A 26,550-nucleotide genomic window follows, 5' to 3' on the forward strand; every position below is an offset into this window, starting at 1 on the left:
GTTCTGCTTGGTTCTCTCCCAGCCAGCTGGCCTTGACGGAATGCCTCCAGCCGGGCGGCGGGCCAGAATCGGCGGCAACAACCTTGGTGGACGGCTTATCTTGCTGTCCAGGATGAGCATTCCGTTCCCATGAGATGGGCCTGGATGGCCAGGGAGGGGGAAGGGATTGAGTATGTTATAACCTGAAGTTTGGGCGGGAGGTCTCATTCCTGTCATGTCGTGTGTGTGTGCTTTCTAAGATGTCTGAATAAACGGTCTTATATCCAAAAGCCTTTTATTTCTGCTCTTTGGAATTCCTTACAGTTATCCCTCTCTTGACTTCTCCCACATTTGGACAGTTCTTTGATGGGAGTTTATGTTGGATATGCTGGGTTGGATAGTTTTTCATAGACTCTAATGTTCTTGACATCTTGAATTTTAATGATGTCTAAAGTGAGTTTTATGTATCAGCAGTTGCGCAGCTGTCACGGTGACATGTGGGGACATATGCCCCGGGCGCACACTGATTAGTCACATGGCGTGTGTGCAAAATGGCTCCCCAATGTAACTATGCCACTGAGACTGGGAGCAGGAAGCAGCGCAGCTGTGGCTAGAGCACTCCAGCTGTGACTGCACTGCTTCCCACTGCAAGCCGAGGGAGGGGAGCTCCAGCCTCCAGACTGAGCTTTTTTTAAAGTCAAGAGAAAAAAGCACAGAGGCAGGGAGGAGCTTTCCCCACCCCTGAAGTCTGGCTGGGTTGCAGCCCTGCCCCCAGCAGCTCCCCAGCCAGTCCCTGGGCTGAGGAGGGAGGCAGGGAGGGGCTTTCCCCTGGCCCAGGAGTCTGGTTGGGTGTCATGATGGTGCCATTGGGGAGAAATCGCTTTTGTTTTTGCAGGTACAGTTTTATCTCTTATAGCTGTTGTCTTGGAGTTCTGAGGCTGGGAATGCGAACTGTCTGCTTCTCATGCGGGGGTGGGGATCTTACACTCATATTATCAAGTTTGGTGCAATTTTTGCAGAACTCTCTTTCTATGTTCCTGACATGTCTTCAATAAAAGCCTTGAACCAATCAAGCGATTTATTGTCTGAACGGGGAATCTGACATTAAGAGAGTTCTCCATTGTGCATGTTGCCAACTTTATGCTTTGATCACCAGCTGAAGTTGCAAACATCTTATCGGTGATTATGTTTCATGGATTAGGGGCACCACACCTTCCCTTCACTGGGGCTGGGGCAAACTCATCTCTTACAGAGGAAATAAAGTTCTGCACACCAGCCCCCTGATGTGGAAGAGACTGTGATCGGACTTGGACATTTGCACATTGGCAGCATTCTGGGTCTGGCTGACAACTAGGTTTATTGAGGATCTGAGCTGGGGTTCACCACCAAGTCTGATCCACCACTGGTGGAGTTTAGGCAGAGCATAGAGGTGACTCAGATCCGTGGATTCTCTTTGGGACTAATTTCTGAGGAATTGTATTACCCTGAGAGGGAGCCTTTGGAACCACACTCTCAGTGCAGGAAAAGCGTGGCGTGGGGAAAAACAATTGGAACTGACTGATGATTACTACTTAGACTCTGATTCAGACCCCTAGAGTGCCACAGGTTTCTTGAGGCAGGAGGCTGACAGGTGGAACCAGGAGAAGTGTGAATACCAGGCTGTAATTCATCAACTCTGTCAAGAAGTGGAGTCACTGCAGGCCTGGACTGGAGCAGCTGAATTGGTTAGAAGTCAGGCTGCAGAGAGCAACCACATTGGCCCTGCTCAGTTCCAGCTTCGGACTCAAACTAGAGGAGTGATGGCTCCTCCACCTGTAACACAGGCTCCCCCATCCTAGACAGTGGGTTACAGGCTTAGGGGTGCACCTGATGGGGTGCCGCCTACCCCATCGAACTTGCCCACTCCCACACCATTGGTAGTGGTCCAGGCCCCAGTGCCTTGGAGGCACCTGACGGTTCAATTTAATGGCACCCCTGATTTTTTGCCCTATTTCCTGGTCCAAGTTGACGCTTACATGCAGGACAATGGGTGTAACTACGCTAGTGAAGCGGAAAGGGTTCACAAAGTAAGTGCTCTGTTAGATGGGCCAGCAGCTGACTGGTATGTAGGGTTGTTCCTGTAAAGGATTCAATGGTGTTGATGAGCGGGACAGCCGCCTGGCCTTGACTGCATTCCATAACCCGGGCGTTGGGCCAGCATCTGTGGCGGAGACCTTATCTCTGCGAGAGAGATGAGAACTCCGTTCCCATGGGAATCCGGGAGGGGGGATGGGATGGACAGAGTTATAACCTGTGCTTCTGGCGGGAGACTTTATTCCTGCCACGTCGTGTACGTGAGCTTTCTAGGATGTCTGAATAAACGGTCTTTTACACCAAAAAAGCCTTTTATTTCTGCTTCTATGGAATTCCTTACAGTTCCACTGGCATGCTCCTGAAATTCAGTCACTCCCTCACTTTCTGATGGCTTTGCGAGGATGTTTTGAAAACCCGTTTTGGGGGGAGAAAGCAAAAAGGGACATTTTGCAAATGCGCCAAGGCAATAAATCCTTGGTAGAGTTCTCGGAGGAGTTTTGAGTGGTGGCAAGCAAAATCCCTGACTGGCCAGAACAGATATTCATCCATGCATACAAGGGTGCGCTCAACCTCAAATTATACTGGTGGGCTTTGATGTCCGGCAGCCCAGACACCCTAATGGGTTGGATTATACTAGCTGGAGAAGCTGAAATTTGGATGATGGGGGCCCATAACTTCAAAAACAAGATGAGCTACAACCGCAGTAAACTGGCTGGGGAAATGACCAGTGCACCTGAGGAGACCCCTTATGCTTACCGGCGATGTGGAGAGAGGCAGCCTGACTGCCCTACAAAACCCCCAGTCAAAGAGCAAACTTCATCATGAGCAAACAAGCTGAGTGTCACCAAGCCTAAGAAAGAATTCTCAAAAGAAGTTTGGGACCAATCCCACCCTCCTCTGATTCTAATGGAGAAGCACAGGGATCTGGGCATTTCACTGTGATTCAACTCCAGACCCACCGGTGGAAGCTTCAGAATGGGTGAGTGATGATAAAAGTCCCATAGTCCTACCCATCATTGTGTTCAACTCCCCCAAAGGGACCCGAATGATGGTTCAAGCATTAGTGGATTCCAGATGTTCCCACTGCTTAATGCATCCCAGCGTAGTGGAAGGGTTGCGTTTAACTTCAAAACATCTCCACAGACCCATTCAATTTACCCAGATGAATGGCCGCCCCACGGAGGGGCCTCCTGCTGCTTTCAAAACTGAAAAAGTGCCAATCCAGCGCGCTCAACACTGGTAGTGCCATAGTTTTATAATTGCCAACGTGGCTAAATACCCTTTCATTCTGGGAATGCCCTGGCGGGTAGATCATGGTCCCACCATTAAATGGACAGACTGAATCGTACGTTTCACCAATCCTTTGTGTGGAAGCCATGCACACTCTACCCCTACCCCAAGCACAGACACGTCAAAGGAGGAGGGGGTGGCAGCTTCTCTTGTATCTTGCCCTGAGGAGAGGGATGGAATTCTTACCCCCTCCTGGAACCTAGGTCGGGTATTTGAAGAAAAAGAATGTGATGCCTTAGCCCCACATCGAAAAACCTATTGTTCCTGGTGCCAAGCTCCCAAAAAGTCACCTATACCCCATGAGTCCAATGGAAGACTCAGCCCTCTGAGAGTTCTTGGACAAGAATCTAGCTCAGAAATTCATCTGATCTACCACTAGTAAATATGCAGCCCCAGTATTGTTTGTCAAAAAAAGGATGGTTGCCTTCGGTTATGTACAGATTATCGTGGATTAAATGCCATTTCAACCTTTAATAAGTACCCCCTCCCACGAATCAAGGACGTTAGCAAGACTGGGTAAGCGGCAAATTTTTACCAAACTGGATTTAAGAGAAGCTTACTATTGAGTACAAATAGCCGGATTTGAACATTTAACTGCTTTTAATACTTGCTATGGTCAATTTGAATACTAAGTAATGCCCTTTGGGTTAAGTGGGGACCCTGGGGTCTTCATGAGCCTCATCAATGTTGTACTCCAAGATCTGTTGTTTAAAGGTGTGATAGTGTACTTGGATGGTGTCCTGATCTACTCACAGGAGAAAGAATCCAATGTACAACTAGTTCGAGAAGTGCTGAAATGGCTGTTGGATAACTCTATTTGTCAAACTGTCTAAATGTGCCTTTCACCAGAAAATTTGGATTTTGTAGGCTATACAATCTCTAGAGAGGGACTGGAAATGGATCCCTCAAAAGGACAGGATGTGCTGCAATGGCCAGCTACTTGGAAGCAACTGCAATCGTTTCCAGGTTTTGCCAACTTTTATTGGGACTTTATCCCTAACATTGCTGAACTTGCATTGCCTCACTGATTTATTCCATACTAAGGGTAAGGGTCCTACAGCAACCCACCCAAGTCCCCCCTTGAGTGGACACCATCCTGCCAGACAAGCATTTACCTCAGAACCTGTAGTAACTCATGCAGATTCAGCCCAGCCCTTTATGGTACATGTAGATACCTCAGATAAGGCACTAGGGGCTGCATTGCTTTAGAAAGGGGCAGATGGCAAACTGCATCCTGGTGCCTACTTATCTAAAAAATTTAGTGGATCTGAAATCAATTGGACTGTAAGGGGAAAGGACACTGGAGCTATCAAACAAGCTTTGTCGACAAGGAGACACTGGCTGGAGGGTACCCATTGTCCTTTTGAAGTATGGACAGAGCATGAAAACCTAGCCTTGCTTAGCACCCCTGGTAAACTCTCAGCTAAGCATCTCCATTCGGTCGATTTATTTTCGTGATTCAATTTCACCATTCATTTTTTCCTGGGTAAATCCAATTAGTTGGTGGACGCACTTTTCCACCTCCCAGTATTGGAAGGGGTGGAAATACGACCGCTCCAAACCATACTTTCCACCTCCCAGCTGGGCTTTCAAGTAACCACCCATTTGCAGACTCGCCCGACTGAAGCTACAGTGTCAATTCACATAGTCCAACCTCCCACAAGCCTCCTCTCCTTCTTCCTGGAGGCAGGTAAAGGAGCAATTTCCACCAGAAGAGGGAGGCCCTCAGTTGAACTTACATGATGAAATGTGGGGGAGGGGAGATTGGCATTTTGTATTGCCCTCACTTCGTGGAATTATTATCCAGCAGGGGCATGATTCTAAAGCAGCAGGACACTTTGGTTTTGTTAAAACTTTACACCTCCTCAGATGCCAATTTTGGAAGCACACCATGCACAAGGATATAGACGCTTATGTTAGGGGCTGCCTGCTTGTGCCATGGCAAAAGGAAATCTTGGGAAGCCCCAAGAGCTTCTGCAACTGATACCAGCCCCCAGCCAACCTTGGAAAGTTATATCGATGGATTTTATCACTGACTTACCTGACAGTCATGGCAAAACTGTGATTTGGATGGTAGTTGATTTATTCTCTAAACAAGCCCACTTTATTCCTTGTGTCTCTATTCCCAGTGCTCTGAAATTGGCCAAGATGTTTATCCAACATATCTGTTGTTTGCCTTCAGCCCCAGACAAAATTATTTCTGATTGGGATAGCCAATTCGTTTTGAAATTCTGGGAGGAATTCTTACAACTCTTGGGGGTGGAGCAAGCTTTATCTTCAGCTTTTCACGTGGAGACAGATGGCCAATCAGCCACTAGAACAATATCTCAGATGCTACAGTAACTATCATCAGGATAATTGGGTAGATCTTTGCCCTATGCTGAATATGCTCACAATAATTCAGTTCACAGCAGCACTGGGAAAAACCCCTTTGAAGCGGTCTCAGGACCGTTGGACAAGCCCCTACCTTTTCTGGGTCAATCCACTGTTGATCCTCTGGAATTACAGGAATGGATCCAGCAGATTGTAGATGGCTGGGATCTCATTCTCAGAGCACTGCAGAAAGCTAAGGATGCTCACAAAAAACAGGCTGACAAGCATCGCTGCCCCCTTTCCTTGGATGTGGGAGATATGGTTTTCCTCTCTACTTAGAATCTTAGGAACATTCATATGTACCAGAAATTAGGACACAAATACATTTGTCCTGTTCCTGTTGTTCGCAAAATCAATGAGGTGGCTGTGCAACTGAGACTGCCCAAAGCTCTATGTAAAATACACCCTGTTTTTCATTGCAGCCTCCTGAAAAGAGTCCGAGCTCCCGACGTCTGGCATCCTACACCTAGTCCTCCTCCTCCGACTCTGATTGATGGGGCCCCACATTTTCAAATCCAAGATGTATTGGACTCTCGCATCTATCACAACCACTTGCAGTATCTAATCTCATAGAAGGGTTATTCACCTGGACAGAATGAGTGGGTGAATGCAACCTGCATTTGAGCTCCCAAGCTCATTAAAGCATTTCACTGAGCCTATCAAAACAACCCGGGGGGGAGGGTCTTAAAGGGAGCAGAAATGTCATGATGGTGCTGTTGGGGAGGAATCGCTTTGGAGGTGCAGTATTATCACTTCTAGCTGTGGCTGTGGAGTTCTGTGGCTGGGAAGAGACTCCTTGCCAGACAATGCGAACTGTCTGCTTCTCATGTGGGGGTGGGGATCTTACACTCATATTATCAAGAGTTTGGTGCAGTTTTCACCAGAACTCTCTTTCTATGTTCCTGACATGTCTTCAATAAAAGCCTTGAACCAATGAAGAGATTTATTATCTGAATGGGGAATCTGAAACTGGGCTGCAGCCCCACCCCCAGCTGCACCCCAGCCACTCCTTGTGTCAAGGAGGGAGGCAGGGAGGGGCTTTCCCCCAGCTGGGAGTCTGGCTGGGCTTCTGCCAGGCCCAGGAGGAGGGAAGGCAGCACCCTAGGCCCAGGTGGGGACAGAAACCTCTGAGTCCAACCCAGGTTTCATTTTCCAGCTATGTCTCTGTGTAAAATGTCTTTTAAATACATCTGTTTTTAAAGCCTGACCTCGGTTGGGAAGGGGAGGATAGGAATTTAATTTAATAAACAATGTTTTAGAGCAGACATCTACTGTCTATCGTTCTAGAGACAAATATGGTTTTGTACAAATTGAAATATGGACAAAGATTGGTGTGACATTGGCCATCTTCCAGTGTTCAGGGATGGAGGCTGATTTCAAGGATAAGTGGCATATTAAAGTGAGATCAACAATTTCATGCTTGAGCTCCTTAAGAATTTTTGGGTAGATGCAATCTCGGCCAGGGGATTTGGTAGCATTTAGTTTATCAATGGCTGCCAGAACGTCTTCCTTGTCTTTGCTAGTTCCTTGAATTCACCTCCTAAGATGCTTGGTTCAGGTGCAGGAATTTTCCTCACCTCCTCTTGGGTGAAGACGGATGCAAAGAATTCATCCAGCTTCTCTGTCATCCTTTAGCACATCTTATGTTCCTTCATCATCTAACGGGCCTACCGCTTCCCTAGCTGGCTTCCTACTTTTGATGTACTTGAAGAACTGTTTGTTGCTGGTCTTGATGTTTGCAGCCTTGCGTTCCTCATAATCCTTTTTTTGCCTCCCTTACTTGCTTCTCTTTTGCCACCATTTGTGTTCCTTCTTGTATTCTTCATCAGTTGAGCTGGACTTCCATTTTCTAAACGGCATCTTTTTTCTGATAGTTTCCTCAACCTCCCTTGTTAACCATGGTGGCTTTCTTTTGGACTGGGTGCTGCCTTTGCTAACTTGCAGAACACATTCCAGCTGAGCTTTTATTACTGTGTTTTAAAATAACCTCCAAGCAACTTGGACAGTTTTGACTCTCTTGATTTTCCATTTCAGCTTCCTGTGCACTATCCCCCTCATCTTTGAGAAATTTCCCTTTCTGAAGGCGAATGTAACTACATTAGTAGTTATCACTTGCTCACATGCAGAGATACTAAATCTGGCAGCATTGTGGTCACTGTTCCCTATCGGCTCAACAACACTGACTTCCCGTACCAGGTCCTGGGTCCCACATAGAATTAGGTTTTGGATCACCTTTCCCCTGGTTGGTTCTACAACTATCTGCTCTAAGCCACAGTCATTTAGCATATCCAAGAATGCTCTCTCCTTACTAAGACCTGAACATACATTTTTCCAGTTTATGTGGGGATAGTTGAAATCACTCATTACCACTACATTTTTGTTTTTGTTGGCCTCTCTAATTTTTTTTCCATCTCAGAATCCTCTTGTGTGCTTTGGTCAGGGGGATGATAATATATTTCTAGTATTAGACTATCCTTTACACCTGATATTGCTATCCACAGTGCTTCTGTAGAGGAATCAGCTCCCCTTGCATTGTCTACTTTATGTGACACTATGCTCTCTTTGTCTTAGAGGGCAACACCACCCCTGATATGCCTTGTCCTATCCTTCCTATAGAGCCTGTAACCTGGGATAACAGCATCCCACTGGTTCTTCTCATTCCACCATGTCTCTGTGATGCCCACTATATCAATGTCCTCCTTCAAAACTCTGTACTCCAGCTCCCCCATTTTAGGTTGAAGGCTTCAACTATTAGCATAGAGACACCTGTACACCCTGTCTCTGGAATTTATGTGCTTTGACCTCTAGCCTTTTTCAAACTTTGCAAGGGTGCAGGGGTGTCACAAGTTCATGCAGACGTGTCACAAGTTCATATAAAAGTACATTGGAGCCTTTCAAATCATTTGTAAGATTAATGAGGTAACTGTGGGATTAGACCTTCCCAAAAACTTGTGAAAAATCCACCCTGTGTTTCATTGTAACCTCTTGAAAAAAGCGGGGGTCCTGGATGCATGGCATCCCCATCAGGAGCCTCCACCCCCCCTCCATGTGGGAGATGAACTGCATCACAAAGTTGAGGCCATCCTGGACTCTTGCTTCCACAGAAAGTGACTACAATACTTGATGTTTTGGACCCGTTTCCCCTCAGGGCATAATGAATGGGTTGACACTAGCCACGTGCAGGCCCTGAAATTAATAAAGACATACCATTGCACATACCCAGATAGGATATAGGGTGGGGGGGAGGCCTTAAGGGGAGCACGATGTCAGGCTGCAGCCTGGCAGTCATCAAGCAAACCCTGGAGGGGGAGGGGGTAAACGGTACCAGGCAAACTGCTTTTGATTTTTACTGTGTGGGTCTCCACAGTGAGGCATCTTCATCTCTGTCTTTTGAGCATGGCCATTCTGGCATTCTTGCCTTTTGACTTTTGCGCTCTTTGAACCATGGGATTGTATTACATGTGAGGGAGGGGGGAGGAAGTTTGAGTTTCATATACTGGGGTGCTTCCTGGTTCCCACCAGAACCAGCTTTTTATTTCCAATCTATGTATCTTTTCCATAATAAAAACTTCTTAACCCTAACAGCATAGAGTCTGATTTGGATATAGATCTGAGGTCTGACACCCAGCAGGAATGTAGGAGTGCGGAAACACATCTGGTTCACCAGATAAGCTTCTGCCACTATTGGAGCCTAAAAGCCCTGGATTCCAGTGCATTAAAACATAATTTGGCACACTATACCAAAATTGGCATTCCGCCATTTAGCAGCAAAACTGTAAGAGAGACCTATAGATTTTGAGCATTTTGAAGAAGGGCGTACCTCTGGTAACGTAAAAAGTAGGGGATACTATTGCACCAACTTTCTTGCAGGACATGCTAGTCATTCATTGCTGCCACCAAAAAGAGTACAGCTATTAATTTTCTACCTCTTTCTTGTGGCCACTCTCCCCCCAATACTTCAGACAGTGGGGCACATAGAAAGACCTGGTTGTTAGAGCATCAGTTTTTCTGATTTCTGTTTTCTTTCCCGTTTCTCAGGCTCCATTTCAAAAGCTCACATCTGTCATAGAGGACTTCTTGTGCCTGGCTTGGGAAAACTGCTATGATGACTCATCCTCCACAATTAACTTTAATTATGCAGAAATCCTCTCAGTGCAGAGGATGGCCCAGGAGAAAGCTACTGAAGCCCTCTCAGGTTAACAACTTCCCTTAGACATTTTAGGTTCTCAAAGAATCATAGAGTTGGAAGAGACCACAAGGGTCATCAAGGCCAACCCTCTGCCATGCAGGAACACACAATGAAAGCACTCCTGACATATGATCATTCTGCCTCTGGCCCTTTCCGCACGGGCCATTTACAGTGGCCCAAGGACGGCAAAAATGTCATCCCTGGGCAACTATCCGCACAGGCAGCGCTGCTGCAATGCAGCAGCGCCATCCTGTGCGGCCCCGAGTGGCGTGAAGGCGCCGCTTTCCACCTCCCTTCCCACGGGAGGTTTTTGGAAAGCGCCACCTTTCCATCGGTGCTTTCCCATCCCCTCCACTCACCTCATCCTCCAGCGTCAGTCTGGAGGGTTGCTGAGACCTGCCCACGTTGCCCTCTGACCCCTGGAGGTCGGAGGGCAGCATGGGTGAGTCCCTGCAGCCCTCCAGACCGATGCTGGAGGACAAGGTGAGTGGGGGGGATGCAGAAGAGGCGACTCTGTGCAGAGCCGCCTCTTCTGTGCCGGCCTCTGCGGGGGCCTCTCGCACGCTCCCATGCGAACAGCCCCCTCCCCTCCACCAGCATAATTTCTGCCGGTGGAGAGGTGCCCTTTCCGCTGTGTGGAAAGGGCCTCTGGTTGAAAACCTCCAAAGAAGGAGACTCCACCACTCTTCAAGGCAGTGGGCTCCACTGTCGAACTGCCCTGACAGAAAGCTAATGTTTAGATGTAATCTCTTTTCCTGCACCTTGAATCCATTATTCCTAGTCCTTGTCTCTGAGGCAGCAGAAAACACATTTGCTTCCTCATTGAAATGGTTTCCCTTCAAATATTTACACACAGCTATCATGTCCCTCCTTAACCTTCACTTCTCCAGACTAAACATTTCCAGCTCCCTAAGTCTCTCTTTGTAGGGCGTGGTTTCCAAACCATTTTGGTTGCCCTCCTCTGGACCAGACACATAACTATAAAGGGGCAGGGTGGGGACTGGCAAACTGGATGCATGCTGGTGGGTCACATGGGGGGGAGAAAATTACCCAAAGACCCCCCTTTCCCCTCCCCTCCCTGCCAAGCCTGGCAGAAGCTTCTGCTGGGCCAGCCTCACTGGCCAGGCCCCCAGAGTCTGCTGCTGGGCACCCCTGCCTGGCCCTGCCATGTAAGTGGGGTGCAGGGAGGCCGGGCACAGGGGTGACGGCACGGGGGGAAAGGCTTTCCTGCACCCCTGCCACCCAAAAAGGCCAGCCAGGAGAGGGAAGGGAGGGGAGTAAACGAGAGGTGGCATGCAAGGGAGGGGAGGGAGGAGCCCCAGCATCTGGATGTGGCCCACCCTAGGGGAGGGGAGGGAAGGGAGGGGTGGCATTAGTTTCTTCAGAAACTAATGGGGCCCCCTAGATGTGTGCCTTGTGCTGTGCTGTGCACAGAGATGGGACAAACTACTCTTGAAACTTTGGCATGGATGAGGGCTATAAAATTTTGGCTGCATATACACTTTCAAGCAGGTTCTAATAGCTATATTTCTTCTCTGTTATCCAGAGGCGCAGCTAGGGAAAGTGGAGCCTGGGGCAAAATCTGAGTTTTGCCTCCTCCCCCCATATGGGCAGCCATCCTCCCCCACTACAACCAAGTAACAATTTTTTGCACCAGGTCATCTCAAAGCCACCATCATATTATAAAACATGTCTCAACTCACAAATCTGAACACAGCAGTGGGCCGTGGCACACAGCAGAGATAAAAATTTTGACAACATTTTCAAAATGCTTTCAAAATGTTTAACAACTGTTATAACACTAAAAACTATTTTAAGTGTCATACAATTTAAAATGCTTTCCAAATGTTTTATTACCGCTGTGAATAATGTTTTATTACCCTCTACTCATTCCTTTGCATTTATCTCAAGCATTGCCAGAAATAATAGCCAATTTGGATTAATATCAAATCTGCCCAAATAAGCCACTACAAGCAAACCTGAATTTCCATCTCTTCCTCTGAATGCCTATTTCACACTTGTTTCTACAAGAACTCCAAGCACTGCAGATTTGTCCTCTAATTGCTAAGGCTGCAGCCCAAAGTAACCCCTGGATGACCCAAAGGTTCTGAGAGAGAGAGAGAGAGAGAGAGAGAGAGAGAGAGAGAGAGAGAGAGATTATGTATTCTTTTGAATTTATATGGTGAGCATTCATCAGCCTGGGTAGCTGAGGCCAGAAGCTGTTGTGGGCTGCTTGGGCACAAACTCACAATCTACTTTCTTGATTTGCTCTTGAAAAATCTGTCTTGAGTGCCGAAACTGTGCAAAACTTCCACATTCAGAGGCAGTAAACCTTTGAATACCAGTGCCAAGAGGCAACATCAGACTTGGGCCTCTATGCCTTTTTGTTGAATCTCAGGGAGTTTACTGTAGGGAGTTTACTCCAAGCATTCCATCACGTCCCCATGTACAATCCCAGATGCAGAGAAATTATGAACAGCGATGTGTTTGTGTCCTCTGCTCTTTCTTCTAAGGCTCCTTTGTTTACAATTTAGACAACAGAAACATTGAAGATATAGCTATTATTTAAACATGCTACATTGTGCAGAACTAGGGTTGCCTGCTCCAGACTGGGAAATACCTGGAGATTTTCAAGGTGAAACCTAAGGAAGGGGGGTTCAGAGAGAGGACAGACTTCAGTGGAGTGCAATGCAGAATCTACCATACAAAGTTGCCATTTTCTCCTGGTGAACTGATCTCTGTACCTGGAAATCATTTGTAATTCCAGGAGATCTCCAGCCACCACTTGGAGGTTGGAACAATATGACTTGCACTCTTTAGCTAACTATTATGTATCTGAAATTCATTCTACTATCTATAGTGAAAAATCACATTATGCACTTACTTTGAGAGACACGGTATTATTAAATTATATGCCAAAAGCTATACCAAAAACAAAATAGCTACAGGCAACTAAAATAGCAAGAGGGAAGACTGGAATGTTTAAAGATAGATCTTTTTCAAGTGGAATCAAGTATGCAACACTTATATCACATACATGAATATGCATAAATGTTTTAACTATATGGCTTATGCATAATATAAAAAATACTAAATAAAACTTTGCAGGTACAGTTGTTCAAGTCTCATGGCTGGCATCTATGAGATAATTTTGTAAACTTTTCAGATTCTGAATCTCCAAAGTTCATGCTGCCTGTGTGATGTTTGCCTAATGCAGTTTTATAGTGCTAAGCCATTACCTATAAAGGGATTATTTTCATATTCAGTGCATTAAAGATCTCATGCAAATGCAATTCACAGATATCATACCGTGCTTATGCTGGAAGATATCAAGTAAAAGCCACAAAGATGCCCCCTCATGAAGCGTCTGTAAAACTGAAACTAAAAGATAATCTTTTCTTTTCTTTTAAAACTTACCAAAGCAATTGTCAGAAGGCTCGGCTATCCCAGCCTTTTCTCACCCTCCCTCCCTCATGAGGAAAAATCAAAAGTGAAAGTGAATGAGAGCGAATGAGAAGAAGGCTCATTTGCATGCAGGCTCTGAGGATGCATTACCCTGCTGTAATGTTTTGGACTCTTGGTGACCTATTCTAATGTGTAGTATATCTTAACGGAAAGAAAAACATTATTTGATCAGACACACGGTTCTTGTAGAGTAGATGAGTATGACTTGCAATCCTAAGGACCCTTTCCTAGAAGGTAACGCTACTACATAATATGGGACTTATTTCTGAGTAGACCTGCTTAAGATTCCTCTTTATAGCATGTAGGGAGTAGGGCATTTAGAAATGTGTAATGCAATTCAAGCAGCAATGCTTTATACCCTGTTTCCCCGAATATAAGACATCCCCTAAAAATAAGACATAGTAGAGATTTTGCTGTAGTGCGAAATATAAGGCATCCCCCGAAAGTAAGACATAGCAAAGTTTTTGTTTGGAAGCATGCCCGACGAACAGAACACAGAAAAATAAGACATCCCCTGAAAATAAGACATAGCGCATCTTTGGGAGCAAAAATTAATATAAGACACTGTCTTATATTCGGGGAAACACGGTATATGTATTGTTGTATTACATTTGCTCCTGTTCAGAAATTCAAATGTACATGTGCCAAAGCATGTGGGTGAATCAAAAAACAAGTTCCAGGTTAAAATATTAAAATTCAACTTCTGGGTTTATAAGATACATACACTCTCCTAATTTTATGATCAGAAATAATAATTTTAACTTCAGAAAGTGCAACTTCCATATCATTACCAGCCAAGTTGTGCTGCAGTTGTTTTCTTATTGTAGCTCACAAATTGACGAAAGGTACAAATCTCTGATAGTATGAAAATAGGATAGGAAACTGTCTTTCTTGGAGGATAAAGAAACATCCTATGCTTGGTTGCCTAGAGGCAGAGTTTATTAGAGATGAGTGAACATTCCCTATTTCATTTGGTTTTTTAATGTATTTTTCAACAGTTTTATTTCTTTGCTTTTCACTGTTTGTTCTGTAGATTCCTTGGTATCATACAAAAATGCTGTAGGGTTTGTATATGATATAACTACATCATTTATATGTACGGCGTATCTTGTTCACATATATAATCCAGTGTGTTTTGCTGATTTAGGGTTGCGCAAGTAATGTTGAAAAGGGTGAATTTTAGCAGCAAAAATGTGGTGGTTAGAAATATAAATGCCATTGAAGTAAAAATTCACTAGTTTGACTCATGCAATAGAGAAGTGATATGGAAACTGGGATTTGAAGGTCAAAAAAGGGTGTGAGAAATTGAAATTCATCTCAATCAGTAGTGATTCCTCCTCACTGAGAAGCTGCTGTGATTTGCCATGTGTTATCATTGAAGTGGAAATTCTTACCTGGAAATCCCTTCCTTGATTCAGAATTTTTGCAGAATGTATAAGAGGTTTGCCCAGGAGATCATTTTTTGTCTAAGGCCCTTTCTGCACGGGCCTCTATGCGCCCTCACACCGGCAAGAATTCTGCCGGCGTGGGGGTGGAGGCCGTTCGCACGCAAGCATGCAAGCGGCCCCAGCAGAGGCCGGCGCAGGAGCGGCGGCTCCCCGTCCCTCTGTCACTTACCTCGTTGCTGTCATCGCTCTGCTGGCCTCCTAAGCCCCGCCCACGCTGCCCTCTGACCTCCAGGGGTCGGAGGACAGCGAGGGAGGGTCTTAGGAGGACAGCAGGGCGACGATGGCGACGAGGTAAGTGAGAGAGGGAAGGGGAAACAGCGTGTTCCCGGCGGTGCTGTTCGCACTGCGCCGCCGGGAACATGCTGTTTACTCAAAAACTACCCTTTAAACGGGTGTTTTTGAGGGCAGCCTGATGCCGCCCTGAGGGAGGGGAAGGGGAGCCAGGTCGGCGCTGCTGCGTTTCAGCAGCGCCGCCTGTGCGAATGGCGGCCTGGGGACGGCGTTTTTGCCGTCCCCAGGCCGCCGTTTTTGGCCCGTGCAGAAAGGGCCAAAGAGAATGGGAATAGGGTTGTCGTTTTAATTTGAATATAGTATACAATTATTTATTGTATTCTTGAATGTTGTAATCCAATTTTATTGCATAGTTTATCACCTAATGTAATGTAGTTTTATTGAAGTGTTTATTGGATATTTTATACTGCTGTTTATCACATTTTAATAATTCCATAATCTGCATTGTTTCTCAGAGAATCATAAATACATACATGTACTAACAAAATTTTCTTCTTGATATGTGCAGAAATTCGTGAAGCTTTCCGAGTGCTGGATCGTGATGGCAATGGCTTCATCTCAAAACAGGAGCTGGGGATGGCTATGCGCTCTTTGGGCTATATGCCTAGTGAGGTGGAGTTAGCAATTATCATGCAACGCCTTGACATGGATGGTGAGTTTGATTCCTTTCTTGTGTAACAATTCTTTTGTTAGTTTACACTATTGTTTGGCCTTTTTACATCCATAATGGGATTTTGAATTGGCTTATAAAAACTGAGGAAGTCCCCCATTTTGGTACTTACTGCCCCTAACCTATCCCCTGAGAGGAACCTCATTGGCAGGAACCTCATTTAACTCTTAGACATCCTCTGGGCCCAGATTGTCTGTGATGTGTGATTATTTGATCTTGAAAATATCAGTGCAGATCTTTGTGTAGCCATGATGACCAATGGGTGTCCTTGAGTTAATCACACTCAAACTCAGCCATTCCTACTCCACAGTATAAACTGGAAGAGCAGAGAGCTAAATGTTTTTCAGGTCAGCTTGGCGATTTCAAAATATTTTGGTAATGATGCAAGCAGCAAATGTGATAAAAAATATCTCCCCTATAAAATTATCTTTTCTTATACCTGTTTGTGTTTCTATGAATGGAAGGATCACATCTCATGTATTGCAAATCCATCAAGTTTTTTAAATTTGTATAGACTTTACTTTTCTTTAAAATGGCACTGTGGCTGTGACTTAGTGGTAGAACATCTATTTGGCATGCAGGAGGTCTCAGGTTCAGGGTCTTCACATAGTGGGGAAAGGGAACTTCTATGCCAGCAGTCTTGGCAAGCCCGGAAGAGTTGATCTTATCATGTGTGAAAGCCTTGTAGTGCTTTGTAGTGGGAATAGAGGGAAGCATTTGATGCTCAGGGGGGCGGGGAGTTTGGGAAATATAGGCAAGTAGATTTGTGCATGAATCCCAGAATTGTCTTTACTGATGTTTTCCTTTCGACTCGAATTAAAGACTTTAGAGTAAATCTACTGTTTCTATTATTTTCGGACCCAAAGTCTGACACTTTGCCATGAAGAAAAAAATTGGGTTACAGGTAACTATAGATAATGCCTGAGGTCATTTATAGAAGGCTATTCCATTCTATCTATGTATGTCCAGCTCTGTCATGAAATTTGCTGGGGCCAGTTAGAATCAATGTTAGATTTGCAATCTCAAGGAATATTCTGAACTATGGGGCCTCCTTGCCTAGATCAGTTTGGGTAGATCAGAGGATATGAGAGAGAGAAAGATTTTTCTCCTGACTTAGGGAAAGCCCCTCTTTTGATATCAAAGTCCAGAGTTAAGATTTGGCATCCATCTTAGTCTGAACTGTCTATAACATCAATAGAGGTGACTGGTAGGGCACTGTCCAGAAAGAGCCCTCCCTCCCCCCCCCGTCTTGCATTGGAATTGCCTGCCATCACCTGGAAACAAAACTGTTACTGTGCACACTTAACTCCTGTTCTTTCCACGGGCTTGACTGTGTCCCTGCTGGTGGGAGTGGGTGGCTGGGAGCCATGATGAGCCTGGTGGTGGCAGCTGAAGAGCCTGAGAGATGCAGCAGGCTCTGTTATGACTAGGCTTGGAGATTTGGTATATCCAAATTAAAAAATACTGGAAAAATACTGGAAAAAGTTGTATTCATCTTTTTCTGGCTTTTATCAGCCCAGAATACAAGCAAGGCTGATAAAAAGCTGATCCAAATAGCTCAGAATGCTGAATGACAAATATATATATATGGCATTCTGCATTCGAAGGATTTAAACTTTAAAAGGAGCCTTTAAAGGGAGCCTTCAATAGTTGCTAGCTGCCCTGGACTCCCTTTAAAGCTAGCTACTTAGACTCCCTTTAAAGCAATCTAGCTAGTTGACTGACCGACCGACCGACCAACTAACTCCCTGTTACGGCCTTAACGGGGAAGGGGTTTTAGGAAAGGGATTCTCCACCAGCTGCTAAGAGTGTAACAGCACACTTTTAGGTTTTTAAGTAGCACAGGGGAATAAAAACTCACGTTGGCAGCGAGAGGTTGGCCGAGGGGATCTTTGGGACTGTATAATACAGGGAAGGGATTCTGGCAAAGAATATTCCACAGAGGAACAGAGTCCAAATTAAGTTTAAACGTTTTATATGAATTTAGTTCAAAAATACACACATACAGTAAGGCACAAGAGCACATACATTCAAGTTCTAGTATATAAAAAGGTTTGAAAGATAGATGGGAGGATAAAGAAGGAATGGGGGTTTTGCAGGGTAATACGTTACCTAACGATTCTTGAGAGTAGACGAAGTAGAAGGCAGGGATTCCACGCCAGGCCAGAAACCCGGTGAAGACAATATCGTGTCTCAACACCAACAAGACCAAGGGAGGAACAAGTGGCAATGAGCAAGGTTCTCCAGGTGAACTAAACCTTTATAGGGTAGATCGTTCTTTGGCGGGAAAGGGAACCAATCAGAGTAAGTTTCGTTTCTGCAACATCTGTGCTGGATTTGGGGTGCTGACCTTGATGAGTCAGCTCGCCTACTGCTAACCCCGTGACAATAGGGCCAGAATTACATTTTAAGCTAAATGAGGGAGGGCTGCAATGCTCCCATGCAGATTAACCCTGTAGGGTCACTGCCCAAGATATTCAGATTTTGGCTGAGACCTTTAGACCTGGGAGAGGTAAGGGGCTTTTAGGAGAACCATTACAAAAGGAGGGGGAAATGCAGAGCAGTAAGTATTTGCTGCTGACCTGTGTTTCCAAGCGAAACAAAGAATACAGTATCTGCTGGCAGGGTGACTTTCCATATCCTTTGTCTTTAACAGTTTCTATAGCAAGGTGTGATAATCAAGCATGCTATTAACTCAAATGAGACCTCCAGGTTGCCAGGAGTAACTCATTATCTTAACTCAGCTTTTGTGAAAGTAGTTTTGACCTTTAGCTTGTGGCCAAGTGATCATGCGGCTACCTACACCCGGAAGAGTGCTTTTTGGCAACTGGCTTTTGCCAATATGATTTTTAAAGCAAAATATATTTACTAATATTATTCTGGGGGTCCTTTGGGTCATTACATCCCTTTAAAGTTAACTAACTTGACTCACATAAACTAGAGAATCACCCCACCCCTTAAGCTCTTTGTATAGTTAAAACTAGAGGGAAAAACCTAGAGAATTCCCCCCAAGGATCCCCCTCCACCTTACTTACTATTGCCGTGTGTGTTGGAAGCTTTCTGGTGGGGTCTGGAAGGAAACAGCTTGAAGCCCAGCAGAAATGGTGCTTGAGCTGGTTCTGAGTCTCTCTCTCTCTCTCTTCTTCCCTGGAACTCTGTTGTTTCCTTGGAACTCTGTTTTGTTAATTTGTTTCCAGAGACTGGATGACTCAGCCAGCCAGTGATTGTTATGCATTTCTGCACCTTGAGGGACAGGATACAGGAGGAGAGGAAAAGTTTAATCTTCCCAAGCAAAACTGCCCAAGACTGGGATAATTTTCATTCCCTGGGATATTCAAATTCCATTTGGGTTGCCTGCCTGGCTGGCGCAAAAGTATAAATTGCAGTGCTGGTTGCTAGTCAGCACATTCTGTGCCGGAGTCCAAAGAGGTAGAGTGAGCCTTGAACTTGTCCTCCCTCTATCTGGTGACTGATCATTGGGAGCCTGCCATAATGGGACACACCAACCTTGCAGAAGAGACTGGCCTGAAGAGCAGAAGACACTGAACAGTTTGATTTTCATTTCTCTAACCAAGTTCTATTTTTCAAAAGCATTTTATTTCACTAACTTTTAAAACTTCATTGCTTTCCTGTTATAATTTTTTGCTGCTTGGTAGCAGGGGTGGGGGGGGGATGAATGCATAGGCCCAAAGGCCCAAGATTCTATTGATTTGGAGTTTAATTTGTTCAACTGTTACTGCTTTTTATTATTTATTTATTTGTATTTACAACCCACCCTCCCCCGTAGGGCTCAGGGCGGCATACAAGTATCAACAGTATAGCATCAATATAAATAATTCAGTAAAAGGTCCATAATGGATAAAACACAGAAAACAAATAAAAACTGATGGTTTCTTTGATAGCATAGACAGTACCACCCTGCTACAGGCTTTTGGGGAAATAATGGAGGACATAAAACAGGTGTTGACTACCCATAGTAATAATCAGAAGAACAGCATTAGAGCAAGTAATTCTTGGTTTGACACAGATTGTAGGAACCTAAAAAATGAATTAAGGTCTACGGTGAGAGCCTATAAGGTTAACCCCTCTGACAAGCTCCTTATAGAAATGAGGAAGGCCAAGAACAAATATAAATCCACAATACAAATCAAAAAGAAACAAGCTATATTAGATGCTTGGGAACAGCTTAATTTAGCTGTGAGCTCTAAGAATACTGCGCTGTTCTGGAAATTGACATCTAACTGCTCACGAAAACCATCCTCGGTTGCTACAATCCCTCCAGATATTTGGGAAACTCACTATAAAGCTCTGTACTCAGCTCTAGAACTGGCTGGCCCTGATGGTGTAGAAACAACAATTCACCTTCCTAGCTGGCCAGAGGTCACCACCTTTGAAGTGCACAAGCTAATTGACACGTTACACTGTGGGAAAGCCCCTGGTTTCGACCTTGTTCCTCCTGACCTGATTAAAAGAAATACTGATTGGTGGGTACCAGTCCTGGCAAAACTGTTCACCTCAATAGATAGATCAGGAAAAACCCCTAAGGGCTGGGAAATAGCTGTAATTGTCCCTATCTATAAAAAAGGTGATAGGAATACCCCAGAGAGTTATAGGCCCATCAGCCTACTTAGTACTATCAGCAAGCTATATTCTAAACATCTATGCTGGAAACTGAGAGACTGGCTGGAACAAGGGAACCATTTAGCAGAAGAACAGGCTTCAGAGAGGGATATTCAACACAGAATCACTGTGTAATCATGGACCATCTCATAGCTAAATACGCATCAAAGCCTCAGGCCTCTCTTTATAATGCCTTTGTGGATTTTAAATCTGCCTTTGATTCTATCTCAAGAGATTTACTTTGGGACAAACTGCTTAGTACCGATATAGATAAACCGTTACTAATGCTAATCAGGGCACTTTATCAGAATGCCAGCATTAAAGTAAAATATAACCCACAAGGCTATCTAACAGATGAAATCAAAAGTAGCAGAGGGGTCAAGCAGGGTTGTATTTTGGCCCCCTCCTTATTCAATTTTTACATCAATGATATTGTAGCCTTATTCAATAACCCAGATCTCCATCCCCCCAAAATTGCTGACAAAAGTATCGCTTTACTTTTATATGTGGATGGTCTGGCTCTTATCTCTAGAACCCCCATTGGCCTAAGGAGAGCCCTAAGGACCCTTGCTGATTATTCTCAGAAAAACCAGTTAGAAATTAACTATGGCCGTTTCCACACGGCCACAATGGGGGTTGGTTCGGCGTACATAATGCCGACCCAACCCCCCCGGGACCGTTCGCATGAACGGTCCCGGTTGCAATGGGGAGGACGGTGCAGCATCTGCACAGGCTGTGCCATCCCCCAAACACTGTACCATGTCCTCCTGCCTCCGGCGCATCACACAGGCCAGGGGACACGCCCCCTGCCCTGCGCGACAGCCCGGAAGTTGCAGGACAGGGGTGTGTGTCCCCTGGCCTGTGCGACGCACTGGAGGCCAGAGGACATGGTACGGTGTTTGGGAAAGGGGAGGGGAAATGGCGCCTTCCAGGCGCTGTTTCCCAAAAACCTCGCTGGGGAAGCGAGGTCGGGAAACAGCGGCTTCGCGCCGCTGGGGAGGCGCGAGGGCGGCGTGGCTGCACAGCAGCTGTGCCCCCCATGCGAACAGCTTCCCGGGGAGGGCATTTTTGCCATCCCCAGGGCGCTGTTTATGGCCCGTGTGGAAAAGGCCTATGAAAAAACCAAAGTGATGGTTTGCGTTACTAGACCTAAATGCCATATGTGGAAATTAAATGGAAAAAAAATTGAAGCAGGTTCCACTCTACAAATATCTGGGTGTAGTATTTCAGTCATCAGGACTTAGAACGGCTCATATCAAATATGCTATTGCAAATGCATCTAGAAACTCTGGAGCTATTAGAAATTATTTCTGGAACAGAGGTGGGAATCACATTCCGGCTGCCATCATTTTATTTAAGGCCAAATCATTGGCACAATTATCATATGGTACACCTCTCTCTGATCGAAAGAAAGATTGAATCACTTGGTATATCTCTCGACTCGCTTTTCCCGCTATCTAGTTCAGAATCCTACAACTTGTTAAAACAAAAATTGTTGGAAAGTGAATGGATTAATTTATTTAGGGCTGCTATGAAAACTTGTTCACCCTTACATCTTTCAATACCCCTATATCAAAACAGGATGGCTCCCTATTTGTATTTTTGGCTAATCCTATGCAGAGAAGAGCCCTCGCACTTGCTCGCTTCAATGTTTTCCCCTCCGCTTTATTGCGTGGTAGATTTAACAACTTGGAAATGAGCGAAAGGGTATGCTCTTGTGGTGAACAACAAATTGAAACATTGGCACATCAACTGCTTTGCTGCCCTAAATCTGCAAATATCAGATCAAAATATTCCAATATTCTTTCTAGGATACCTAGAGAATTGGGAGAATCAGGTAGACTTCCTTTCCTTCTGGACAATTCTGACAATGAAACTTGTGAATTGGTAGCACGATTTTTACTGGAGGTGATGCACAATCAATAATTTATATTCTATCTTAAACCTTTGTATTTGTGTACCTTTTATCTCAGGTTTTTTATTGTGTTATGATTATTGTTATGCCAACTAAAGGCTTATTATTATTATATGGTACACCACTCACCATAACCGGCTCCCTCTGCAATCTTGAGCGTCCTCAGTCAAAATTCTTGAGGTCCATCCTACAGCTCCCAAACAACATTTTGAACACTGCATTGCATACAGAGACTGGCCTAATTTCAGTACAAGCAAAACTATGGACACTCTCTATACTATATTGGCTCAGGCTATGCTATTGCCAGCGGGGTCTTGCAAGACTTCTCTTGTCTGACATATTTGTTCCCCCGTGGCTTAGAGCAGTTTTACGGAAACTATCACATTATGGACTCTCTCAACAACTAATTGCCAGCGTGAATTATGATAGAGCTAGGGATCTTGTTAAACTTAGAATCATAGATGTCGAGAGGCAACCCGATCTGAATAAACTTAAACACTCAATTTTCAGTAAAATAATGCTGAATAAACTTTCAATAATGCCTTATCTCACTTTGTTTAACGTTAACTATCGAAGAGCCTACAGCCTACTCCGTTACAACGCCCTTTCGTCTAACTATACCAATGGGATTTATAACAAAGTACCAACTGAGGGTAGAATTTGCAGTTGTCAAATAGGAGGTGTTGAAAACTCGGAACATATATTATTTGAATGCTCATACTATGATGAGATATGTTAGATGCTTCTGTCCTTTGACCAGACACACTCTCCTTTGGCTAAGAAAGAAAAGGTTAAAATACTGTTATCAGACACCAATAAAAATCTAACATATTCTGTTGCCAAGTTTGCCTGGATTTCAAGTAAAATCAGGAAGGCCTGACAGAGCTCTACTGGCTCTGCCAGCTAATCCTTATTATTAATTATTATTAGACTGATATTCCACTCATTATCGAGCTGATGTTCTGAGTTCCTGAGGCCTATTATTTGCATTTTGTTAACTGTTTTAATCTGTATATTTGTAATATCTATAAATTTTATGATTTTAATTCTTTTGGATCTTGCTGGTCAATGACCGTAAATAAACTATGATGATGACAGGGAAGTGTGATCTGTTCCCAGGACTGGTTTCACTTTGAAGTGTAAAATGGCGAGAGCCATCTGGCGTGGGGTGGAAGGGGACCAAGAGATATAGGGGGCAGATCTGAGCTGTGGCTCCGATCTCTCTTTTCTTGTGTACCTTACAGATCATGGGAATAAACAGCTTTGGAACAATCCAACAGTCTATGTTATTTCCAGACCCGAAGGTCTGACATCAAGAGAGATCTCCTTAACTCGCACTCGGTTCCATGTCCAACATGGATCGAGCTACAGGCGTGTCCCCCACAGGGGAGCCTGATCAGGGAACGGAAGCACGCTTGGGCGATGAAGATGCGGCGGCAGGCGAGGGAGCTGAGGGGACGGATGCTCTCGCCCCCGACTGGCCCGTCTTGCACTGCAGTGGTTGGTGCTGTGCTGGCAGGGATGCGAGTATAGACTCATTGTACTACTCGGCCCCCTCTTGGAAGCATGTTGGGGGGCCAAGTGGGATGAGATTCAGCAGGAGATATACTTCCTGAGACGCAACATGGAGCTTCTCTTGGCTCTAACCGAAGTGGCAGAGGGGGGACAACGAGACCTGCTGCTGCCACCGCCAGGCAGGGTGCCCCTGTCCGCACTCCCCAATAACATGGAGCCCTATGCCAAACCAGTGGACCCTCCCATCCCAGACCTGCGGCTGCGACCACAACCACAGGCTCTGTGGTGGCACCGCCGCTTGAAGGCCTGGTTTGATGGGGTGATGGAGACATTGCCCTACTTCCTCGTGCAGGTGGAGAAGTATGGGGACAACTACAAGGATGAAGTTGAGCAAGTGCATGAGGGCGGCAGCCGATTGGTACGTGGGACTATACAAAGGCCGAGCACCCGAGCTGCACTCCTTCCCTCATTTCATGTTGGCACTGCGGCGGCAATTCGAGGAACTGTTCCAGGAGGAGAAGGCTTGCACCCAACTACAGCAGATCCAGCAAGGATCCTGATCCATAGGCGAGTACATCTCTGAGTTTCGCCAACTGGCCGGGGTGGTCCAAGACTGGCCGGAACCAGTGAAGATCCACTTCTTCTATGAAGGGTTGCATCCAGAAGTGGCCCAGTGGGTGATGGTGACAGCAGAGCCGACTACCCTGGCAGGATGGTACACGCGAGCTGGGGGAAGTGGAGATCCGTCTGTGCAAGGTGCAGCTACTCAAGATGCAAAGCAGCCCACCTCGCAAGACCCAGTTGCTGGCCTCCCATCGCACCCCAATGGGGGGAGCCATGTCAGCTCGCAGTGACAAGGGCGCAGTGGAGAGCCTTTACACCCAACGTCGGTGGCTGGGTTTTGCCTGCATTGCGGAGGGGAAGGGCACCTGGTGGCCATTTGCCCAAGTAAGAGATCCCCCCAAGGGCCTCTTTGGGTGAGGCAAAGCAGCCAGTGAAGGCCAGTGGAGTGGGGAAGAAACCCCCATTCAAGAAGGGGACTGGTAGTTCAGTGAAGTGTCGGCGGGAAATGACAGCCACCTGGCTTGAAGCACGCCCGCGGCCAGATCTCTTCCAACGGCGCAGAACTGAGGGTGAGTGACTCCTGCAATCCTTTCCTTCTCCCCATCACTGTTTCCAATCAGACTTGTGGGACTAAAGTGCTGACACAGGCTCTAGTCGATTCTGGGTGCTCCTGGTGCCTGATGCAGCCGGCTCTCATGAACCAGTTGAGGCTGAAGAGGGTCCCCTTGTGCCAACCTATACATTTTGAGCAGATGGACGGGGGGTGTTGGGTGGTGTGCTGGCCACGCACCAGACCAAACTCGTCCTCCTGCAATGCCAGGGACACTGGGAGGGGAGGCATTTCATCATCGCTGCAGTGGCTAAATACTCCCTATTGCTGGGTGTGCCATGGCTATGTGTCCATGATCCCAAAATCTCCTGGTCTTCCAACTCGATTCAGTTCATGGACCCCACTTGCGGGGATCACTTGGCAGGTGGGAGAAGCATGGGGGTTGGCTGGGAGTGCGCTGGATGTCTCAGCCATCCCCCTGCCTTATCAAGACCTCCAGAGAGTGTTTGAATAGCAGGAGCATGATAAGTTGGCCCCCCGCTGCAAAACTGACTGCAAGATAGAGCTGTTACCTGGTGCCAAGCTGCCCAAAAGCAGTCTTTACTCGATGTCCCCCTCGGAAACTGAGGTGCTACAGGAGTTTTTGGACAAAAACTTGAAATGGGGCTTTATAAAAAGGGTGACTAGCGATTTTGCAGCTCCGGTGTTTTTTGTGCGGAAGAAGGATGGATCCCTGAGACTATGCACTGACTACCGGGGACTGAACGCATTCTCCGTGAGCAATAAGCACCCCCTGCCGTTGATCAAGGACTTATTGAGTTGTTTGGGGCAGGGCAAGATCTTCACAAAGTTGGACTTGAGGGAGGCTTATTACTGGGTGAGAATTGCTAAGGGTTATGAGAAGTTCACGGCTTTTAACACGAAATTTGGCCAGTTTGCCTACAGAATTTTACCATTTGGGTTAAGTGGGGCACCTGGGACGTTCATGTGCTTAATTAACGAGGTGCTCCAGGATTTTCTGTTCAAAGGGGTGGTGGTGTATCTGGACGATGGACGGAGGAGGAGCACATGAAAACCGTTTGGGCAGTCCTGCAGCGGCTGCTGGACAATGAGCTCTTTGTGAAGCTGTCCAAGTGCGAGTTTCACAATGAAACACGTGATTTTTTGGGATACCGCATCTCCAGCCAGGGGTTGGAGATGGACCCAGGGAAGGTGCAGGATGTGCATTGGGAGGAGCCCCGCACCCGACAGCAGCTGCCGTTGTTCCTCGGCTTTGCCAACTTCTATTGTGACTTTATCCCTGATTTTGCCTGCCTGGCCCTCGCCCTCACTGACTTGCTGCACACTAAAGACAAGGGGGTGGCGGCGGCAAGGCCAGCAGCCCCACTTCCTTGGTCCCCCCAGTGCGGGGAGGCATTTCTCTCAAGCTTGCCTTCACATCGGAGCCGATCCTGCACCATGGCGACCCCTCCAAGCCTTTTGTTGTACATGTTGATCCCTCAGACAAAGCGATGGGCGTGGCCCTGTTACAGTGGGGGGAGGATGGGAAATTGCACCCCTGCGCCTACCTCTGCCACAAGTTCTTGGGGACAGAGAGGCATTGGACTG

The 26,550-nt window shown here is 46.0% G+C and overlaps 1 protein-coding gene across 1 annotated transcript in view; it reads left to right on the forward strand.

Moving 5' to 3' along the window:
- Positions 1-26,550, forward strand: part of CALN1 (calneuron 1) — a 182,495-nt gene that overhangs the window by 83,639 nt on the left and 72,306 nt on the right. Inside the window, exon 3 of the mRNA XM_048518765.1 lies at positions 15,617-15,760. Coding sequence (XP_048374722.1) covers positions 15,617-15,760 — 144 coding nt within the window. The remainder of the gene's footprint in view (positions 1-15,616; positions 15,761-26,550) is intronic.

Source organism: Sphaerodactylus townsendi, linkage group LG16 (genome assembly GCF_021028975.2).
Source record: "Sphaerodactylus townsendi isolate TG3544 linkage group LG16, MPM_Stown_v2.3, whole genome shotgun sequence".
NCBI lineage: Eukaryota > Metazoa > Chordata > Lepidosauria > Squamata > Sphaerodactylidae > Sphaerodactylus > Sphaerodactylus townsendi.